Below are 9,413 nucleotides of genomic sequence, written 5' to 3'. Positions count from 1 at the left end.
CTTAGAGCTAATTTTAATTGTCAAGTTACTGGTTTATAGGGTTACTTGTATGAGTCGGGCTACACAGCTCTCGTCACATACTCCAATTAGATACCTAACTACATCGTTGAGCGGGGATAAATAAAACCAATTGGCGAGCATTTATATTTCATCATATTTCGTAACCAAGAAAGTTTTTCGTCCGGGCGTCACTCTTAAACACAAATCACCTCAATCTAATGGGTCGATCGAGCTTTCTATATTCTCTGGTCTATCTAACCTCTCGTCTCTCGATTTTAAGAATGAACAATAGATTTATCTCATGATGATCAAAAGTAACTTATAATGACAACAAAAAAATCAATTTAAAGTGTCATTAATACTCAACATTCAATCCTAAGCTACAACCATAGAACAAGGGTTTTAACTACTAATTTCTAAGAAAACAAGAAGAAGAAAAGAACCCTAAAAAGTATTGACGGCTTTCTCTTTCAAAATACCTCCTCTATATTTGTTCCTCTATTTGAATGCCTTCAATACTTATTTGTATGGACTATTATAGATGTAGTAAACCTTAAATAAAATAATTGAGTCCAAAGTAAATTAAAAGTCTAAAATCAAATGATATTTGACTCTCTTCTTTTTCGGCCGAACCACCTCACATTCTTGTGCCTTCAATTGCTGCCACGTGGTAAGACCAATGTCAATTGACGTTCTTTGGATATATATATATATATATAATCCGTTAAGTTGCCTGCTTGATTTCCTTTTTCGATCTTACATATTTAATTTGTTTTAGCTTCAAATTTCTTCAATTTTACGTCAATTTAATCCTACAAATAAAAATACATTATTTAGAAAAATTTATAAAATTTATGTTAAAAAAAATATATATATATAAATAAATAAGAGACAAATAATGATTAAAAATATATATTGAGCAATTGTAATCCTGTGACTTCACAGCTTACAAAGGATGTTGGAGGAAAAAAGATCGATGAAACCTTTTAATAATAAATTGCGGAAAGTTTGATGTATTTGATAACAACAAGTCCAGATATCACACACGTTGTAGGTCTCATTAGCAAATTCATGGAGAATTGCAGAAGAGATTTTTCGATACTTAAAAGGTATTATAGACTTTGGATTGTTGTACAGAAAGGGAGAAAATACAGTGCTCATTGGGTTTTATTTTTATTTTTATAGTGATTATGTTGGAAACTTGGATAATAGGAAGAGTACTTGATGCTATGTGTTTATGCTGAGTTGAGGTGCAGTCTCATGGTCATCAATGAAGTAAGCCAATCATCACTTTGTCAGTTGAATTTGTTGTAACTACTGCACGTGTCTCGCAAGCCATTTGGCTAAGAAATATTCTAATTGAGCTGAATTTCAACAATTTATTATGACAACATTTCAGCTATAAAATTGTCCTGCTTTATACAGGAGAAGCAAGCATATTGATGTAAAGTTTTATTTTTTGAAAAATCTTACCGAAGATGAGGTAATTGATCTTATGTATTGAAGAAGTGAAGATCAGCAGGTCGCTGACATATTCACTAAATCCCTCAAATATGCACAGTTTGTGAAGCTTAGGGAATCACTTGGAGTTTGTACTTTTGTGGATGTATATTCAACAAATTATACTGAGAGTTTTTCAGTTTAAGGGAGGGAATGTCAAGAATTTTATTTAACTGTTAATTCTATGTTACAGTGTTATTAGTGGAGACATTTACTTTCTACATGTTTCCACGTCTTTAGCAGGTCCTGGCTTTTAGGTTTCAGTTATTGTTTGTGGTTAAGTTATTTCCTTTTCTTTATAAGTTGTAGAAGATAGTTTGTTGCTTGGTTATCTATTTGAGAGTCCTATTATAAGTTGATTTAAATCTCTCCGATAGTAAAATGTTTTCTTTTCCTTCAATATATTTCTATGTTCTACTCGTTACTTTCTTTAACACAAATTCCAACTATAAAGTGATTATTGGTATTTAAATTTGTGAAAGAAAAAAAGGACTCCTATGTGATTATGAGAAAAAGGGAGTTGGTGTAAGCCTGATTCAAATTGATTAAGTCTGAGAATGACGGTTACTCTTCTACTTATCGGCTTACTGCGACCTTGAGTGATTTTTTGATCTTGTTTTATCTTTCTTCTTTCTCTGTACTCTGTTAGAAGCTCTTGCACCTATTTAGGCTAGACTCTTAGAAATATTGTTAAAAAATTTGTAAAACAACGAATTTTTCTTATTATTGTTGTATGTTAAAAAAAATTCTTTATAATTGAGAATGAGTAGCAAGGATTTTGTTTATTTAGTCAAAATAGAGTAGGTGCATGCCCAATCCTATAAAGAAATTTAATCAACTTGAAATAAAGTAATGGATAGTATAGAATAGAAAAGTGAGTATATTTAAGCATAAAAACTCAACCCTCAAAAGTAGCTAAATGGAAGTATCAATCTTGTTGCATTTAGGCATTTGTTGTCTATCTACAATTTTCTTGCAGACTCCTTATTGAAATCGTAGCAACTAATGTATCATAAATACGAAATTTCAAGAGGAACTCACATTTATAACTTGGGACTGTCTAGAGGAATTTGAGTCGAATGTCTATTACACTCCCCACTTGAAAAGCTTCCAAGGTCAAATTTTGAAGTTCAACTCGCCACACACACACAAATGGTTTTAAGTGAATAATACATGAAAAAAAATTGAAACATCGAAAAAAGCTCATGTTTAAAATTTGAAATTGTTTAAAGAGTTGCTGATCGCGATTTAAAAAAAAAAAATCAACTCATGAAAAAAGATGAAATTGTTTAAAGAGTTGCTGATCGCGATTTTTAAAAAAAAATCAACTCATGAAAAAAGATGAACAGTTGCAATGTATAACAATGTACAACTGTGTTAAATTTCCACTACATATTATGCATCATATATACACAATTATACATTAATATAAAATTTCGAATCGATACATTATATAGCTATTTATACCACATAAATACACTAGGCATAAACTTTTTTTCACCTGTGTAGTTGAGTAAGAAGCCCAGAGCAAAAAGGAGCTAACATTAACCTACAACAACACAATTGGCTAGACTAGAAAACACATATAATAGTAATATAGTGAATACATAGGCAAAGCCAATAACATCTGTGAAAGAAGGATTCCTACAATCAATCATTAATATTTCCTATTGGGATCAACCCAATTAATTTTACAACAATAAGCCACGACCAAAACAAATGTAACTTGAGAATATGGCATTGGATCACCTAAGCACTATCAGACTAATTTAATCTGCCAGGAATCAAGCACACTTACTGAACAATTCAACAAGAGGTAAATTTTAAAGCTTCCAACACCGCCGCCCTAAGAAAATTGATGTTCTAAGCTTAATAGTTGCTTGTTACCTTATCTTACAAGAGCCACTAAAGCGAAGAACTTCACTAGGCACAATGCTCCACTACATATACGTATGCCAACCACTGCGACATTTTTCTGCCTGATTTCCACACAATATGGCTGCAAACTTCTTCTAGGAGCGATGTGATCAGTCATCACAGGTCAAGTATCATTCCCGTTATGTACAATGGAAGAATATCCAGAATTTGCTAGCTAGCCTTTCCTTGGGTGCTCATCAATGTCCATGAATTCACCAGTAACCCTGCAAAACAGAGAGAGGCAAGTATCACCATCTAACGCTTTAGCAAGTTGTTATTCTGAATCGATTTTTCTTTTATGGGTAGCTGAATTTCTAGACTGTTACAGTGTCTTAGAGCTAAGTCATAAATATCAAAGCAATGTTTCTTTTTATTTGAAAAAGGGTGTTATGTAACCAATTCCAGCACTCTTAGAAACATCTTTCTTTGTTGTTAACAAAAACAAAGGAAAAGCAAAAACTCCTCAGAAGTAAATTAGCTATGAGATTGAAAATATAAACAGATCTAGTTTCACTATGAGTTCTTAGTACACAGCATGTTGTTAGAAGAAATAATAACATAAGGACTCCATAAAATGTTTGGGGAGTTCGCATTAAAAATATCAAGTACCTGTCATATGATAAGAAGGCATCACCAATTGTTCCACTAACTTTATTCCGTACCTTTCTTACACAAACCTAGAGTAGAAAAAAAGAACATTAAGCAAAATATCTAAGGTAAACAACTAATGATCTTACTAGAAAAAAAGAACATTAAGCAAAATATATAAGGTAAACAACTAATGATCTTACTAAGCAAAACAAACCTGCACTTGATCCACGGGGCCAGCCGAAGGATCTCTGTTACGATGAATAACAATACCATTGTCACATTTGTTTATGAAGTGTGCACTTCCACTAATATCGTACAGATTTGGAGGACCTCCAACCCAATGATGCAACTAGCAAAACATATTTGATGGTCATTGATATTATTGAATTGAATAAGAACAAAGGCAACAAAACAGCAGTAGCTCAACAATTTAAGTCATCCAACCTGTCTCGGATGTGCAACAAACCAAACATGACATGAATGGTGTTGTGCAAACCGTTTTATCTTCGTCAGCATCTGGCTGACATACTCTGTTTCGGTCCTGAAAAGTTAAAATGAATGGTTATAGATGACCCAACTCCAACAAGTCACAGCGAAAGAGACCATGTTCCTAGAGATCTCAATATTGGAGAAAACTGAATGGTGATGAACATGGAACACTACAACTACAATTTCAATGTTTCAAGCACAAAGAGAACTCATATTAATTTCAAGAGCGAAACATAGTATAGAAATGAAACAATAGGTAACAGAGCAACCTAAGGATGTTATCATAATGAAGAGTTGGACAAGAACAAGCTTCACCAAGTTGAATATTTCTGCAGGTAATATCTTGAAAAGGGGATACAACGGTGGAGATCGGACTTGGTTGTTTGTAGCTTCTGATTTTGGGGCGTGAACAGTAGCTCGTTTTTGAGTGAAATGTCTCCTTTAATTCTCTAGTTTTGGTGCAACTTGTTTCATTGTTGCTCGTTGTTTGGCACTTGTTTTGTGGCCAATTTTGGAGAACAATATTTCAACTCTGGTGTTTATAGTGGAGCTTTTGGTCCTGTGGTTTTTTACTCTTCACATCGAAGGGTTTTCCACGTAAATCTCTGTGTGTTGTGTGATTGGTTTATTCTTGTCATGTTGTTTTTGTTTGGTTGATATACTTGCTGTCCATTCTTCGTATTGCTTGATTTAGTTTGTCTTCTCTTGGTTCAAATTGAAAGGAAAGTTTAGACTTGGATATTATTCCGCTATTATCCTGTCGGACATTCATTGTTAGTGCCTTACCTTTCCCAACAGTATCTCCACAATCAGTTAACCAGTAGGCTCTTTCTGTATAATTTCAGTTTTTTCTCCCAAACCCCCTGATTTTACCGTTAATGACCACTTTCAATTTTAAGAGATGTATTGTATCTTCCTTTTAATGGCATTACCATTCCACAAGAACATATCCCTTATGAAATTCAACTACTCTCCAATGCTGCAGTTGTAGGTAAAAAGGGCATAATAATGAAGCCATTCCATCTAGTACACTGGCAGTCCAACTTTTTCTTCTTCTAGTGTTTGCTAGTGCAAAAGAAATGCTCGGACCTGTTCAGCCATCCCAAGGGGTCATTAAATCAAGTAAAATCCAACCTTGTATATCTAAGAATGATAGAACGTCCTCCAGTTTCTGATCCTGACCCTCCTGTCACAGTAGTTTTACCCTTCCAACATTTGATTATGACTGATACTTTTCATTTGATTCAGAATCAATCTTCAAATTTGCTAAACCCTTGGTGATTGTATCCAAACGAGCAATTATGGCTTCTTGTCTGGCTAGATTGGCTGCAGGTTTTTCTTGGAACAAGTTCACCAACTGTGCTAGTTGTCATCGGATTTGGTTTCCCATAACTTCCATCTCTGATACCAAGTTGTTATGATCCCATGACATGGATCTAGTTATGGGGACGCTGCAAAATGAGTCTGATGTTTTCTTCCCACGACCTACGGTGCTGGTTTGTTAAAAGAGAAGCTGCAATCTCATGAGTTAAAGTATACTCAAAAACTGGAATAAGTGTCTGCTTAGATTTCATATGATAAATGGAGTTTAATACTATACTGGTAAGACAACTACCCCTAGAAACTAGGACACGGTTTCCTAACGTCACTGGAGTCCAAAGCTACAAATAACTCTACTGGAATGAGATGCTGCAAATAACTACTGTTGTAAGCCTTTAGGAGCCAAGGAGTGCTAACATTTTGTCAATAGTACATTTTGTGTTTCTTGTTCACTTGTTCGATCCACAAAACTCTGAGATTTTATCAGCAAAAATAATTCTTCAGACTTTGCCACTTCTCCAGTTACCTCTTGATAAAATTCCTCTCTTTTTCTGCTTGTCCTTCATCAGGAAGCACTCTCTCACTTTGCTCTATGCCTCTATCACTTCCAGAGTAGCCAGAGCCTTGTTTTTCTCGTCTTCCAATAAAAATTAACCCTTTTCCCTCAATCTCCACTTCCTTTAGAATGCTGCTACTGTATCTCTTCACTTTTAATCTTGCCCATTGAAGATGGTTTTCCGGAGATGTCTCCTCCATTTTTAACCATCCTCCAGACTGCTCTCTGACGGCTTTGAATATCTATCTGACCCAAAGGTGAAGAGACCCATAGCTTTGACCCAAGTTCATTCTTTTTGTCATCCATTCAAACAACATCCAGAGACTGGAGCCCACCACTCCAAGTAAATTTTTTCTTTTTTCCAGCTCCACTCACCTTGAAGAACTTATTCCACCATGTATTTTGTTGGGAACTTGAATAAAAATTGACTGTCAGCTATTTCGTAAATGTTCACCCTGAATGCATTCTTTCAAGTCGACACCAACCACCTTCTTATATCTGATAGTGTTGGTTTTACATTCAAATAACTGTTAAAATGACTGACCACACATCATCCCAAGTCATCGCTCTCAGCCGATGCTTTCCCTCAGTTATGGTGATTTTATAGTCGCTTGTACTGATCAATGTTCCGTTTGCCCCCTTTGATTGCCATTTACTGGTTCTGACAGTTTCAGCATATGGAATTTCTGGGTCTGTCTTCCGGTCGGACTTGTACCTTTTTGATGAATCTGTTGATCTTAAACGTGAAAAGCATTTAATGTCACTTCAGGGATAATAATGACACATCTGTTGTCTCCTTGTACCGAAAAAACTTATAAATCTGCCGAAATTGTTGTTTTCCCTTGAACAGAAAAATAGTGCATATTGCTCCTTAAGTTTTCATCTCCTCGTCTGTGCTTCTTTATCCCTTGAAGCTTCCTGTAGGAAGTAGCCAATCCACTCCATGGTTTTCTTGTTGAATGCCGTTCTTTGCTCAGATTACGGCTTTGTTCCACCCAGTCGTACCAAAGTTCTGACCCCACCGCAAAAATACATTCTGTTCTCCCCCGTCGAATTTTTGTTGCTGTAAATGAGGGGGAAAAGGAAGAATGGTAGAAAGGATGGGAAGATGTTTTCCAGTGATCAGAAGTCCACCGGATTCAGTACCCCAGCTTGAAAATCAGCTCTAAGAAATTACCTTGGGGGTAGTGCCTGGGAGCCTTCTCTCTCTACTCCTTAACACCACTGTTCCAATTAAAAGTCAACATTTCTATAAGAAATAAAATAAAGAAAAACGGGAATGCTTCACGCTTCTATCCAAGAAGCAGCTGCTTCTTCCACCTTGCCTCGCCTGAAGAGCCAAACCCTACTTCACCTAGATTTTACATCACTGCATCCTACTCCATCTAGCTCTTAAAAATTCATGAAGCAAAATTGGGAGACCAGAGAGCGGTACCAACCCCAGTCCATCAAAACCTCACAAGCAGTCCCTTCAATTTAGTTTACTCGATTCAATAACTACCAAAAGCTTAAGTGTTTAACAATAAGACAAATAGGAGGAACATTTTCTAAGAATTGCAAAGTTTGATTATTTCTTCAAAGCTTGGGGTTTAGATAGTGTGTACAAGAACCCTACATCTTATATATCTCTTACTCACAAAGTTACACAGATTAACCTTTCTAGATAATATAAGAACCTTCCGTATTTACACTCTCAACAATAGGAAAGGGACGATTTCCCTTCTTTCACTTATGGCCACATCATTCTCTCTTGCATTTCAAAATTCAAAGAACACATCTTCTGATTTTTGAATTACAACAAAGACAAGAATCCATGAATCGATTGGAATTTCACTTCCCTTGCTCTACTTCTTGGAATCTGTTAGTCTGTCAAGATACTTCAGCAGAATGGACTACCAAAAGATTTCTTTTAAATGGAGCATCAGATGGCAGCAGTATGAGGAAGAGAATAGTAGTAGCAAACAAATATAGCAAGGAGAAAATGCAAAGAGAACGTAGGAATTCACCCTATACAAGGTATCAGCACAAAATATTCTCAAGCAACTACCAAGAACAGGTGGTAAGAAGTATTTTAAAATTGAACTACAGATTTTGTTATCCTGGGATCATCAGGAGACTGCGTGTTAATATGGATTCACCAACCATAAAAAATGCATAAAAGGTTACTCACTGGCTTGAAGGACGTTGATGATCAAGTTCATTGTATGGGTCAATTACAAGTCCATTCACCCCATGTCTTAAAACTGCAGCTTTTGCAAGCGAGAGAACCCAGTCAATATTCGGCAGGCAATCATTCTCACACCTGTTCAATTAACCTACTTTTCTGGTTAGTGAAGAAAAAAGAGACTCAACAAACAAACAAAAAAGAAAAGATAAGCTAAGCTTCTTCAGAATACGAGATTCAAATAAAAAAGAAAAAGATGGCTCAAGGTTACGAGCTTTCCCTAGCTTAAGCAGCAAGGCATGTGCCTCATCCATCACCCATGGGCTCTATCACTAAGAAGGTACTACTAAACAATAAATATAGTTAGTAAACTGACATACTATTTGCTAAAAAGACAGTATGAATCAATTTTTAGTAATTCTGGATAATAAAAAAAAATAGTATAAGAAAGCTAGCCCCAAAAACATAAAAAGACCCTAAGAAAGCTAGTTCAAAAAACTTAAAAGTTAAATATTCCCATCTAAATTAAAGATTTAAAATAGTTGTAAACTTGATTGAAATTGATTTCACTTCAAACATTTCATTGGAGTACAATATTTCAGTTATTTTGTCCAAATGAGTGTTGTTAGTATTTGTAGAGATTTTTCCATACCACAGGCACATAATCTTTTCCTCATTAGTGCATCTCTTTGTTTAAGCTCACGCTTCAATTTTTCTTTGCAACTTAAGACACCAATAGACTATGACACATTAGACAAGAAAAGTTTATAAAGAAATCATTGAGATATTTAAAAAAGCTCTCTCTCTCTCTCTCTCTCTCTCTCTCTCCCTCCCTCTCTCCCTCTCTCCCTCCCTCCCTCCCTCCCTCCCTCCCCC

General features: G+C 35.4%; 1 protein-coding gene across 2 annotated transcripts in view; it reads right to left on the bottom strand.

The window, feature by feature from the left end:
• Positions 1–3,039: 3,039 nt before the first annotated feature.
• LOC107012051 (twinkle homolog protein, chloroplastic/mitochondrial) overlaps positions 3,040–9,413 on the bottom strand; it is a 32,130-nt gene continuing 25,756 nt past the window's right edge. For both annotated transcript variants that reach the window (XM_015211778.2, XM_015211777.2), the window contains exons 17-21: positions 8,544–8,675; positions 4,453–4,549; positions 4,223–4,357; positions 4,027–4,094; positions 3,040–3,641 (exon numbers count right to left, since the gene is read on the bottom strand). In XM_015211778.2, the coding sequence (XP_015067264.1) occupies positions 3,593–3,641; positions 4,027–4,094; positions 4,223–4,357; positions 4,453–4,549; positions 8,544–8,675 (481 nt within the window). In that variant the 3' untranslated portion in view covers positions 3,040–3,592. The remainder of the gene's footprint in view (positions 3,642–4,026; positions 4,095–4,222; positions 4,358–4,452; positions 4,550–8,543; positions 8,676–9,413) is intronic.

This window comes from Solanum pennellii, chromosome 2 (assembly GCF_001406875.1).
Source record: "Solanum pennellii chromosome 2, SPENNV200".
Classification (NCBI taxonomy): domain Eukaryota; kingdom Viridiplantae; phylum Streptophyta; class Magnoliopsida; order Solanales; family Solanaceae; genus Solanum; species Solanum pennellii.
This window is presented reverse-complemented; position numbering and strand designations above follow the sequence as displayed.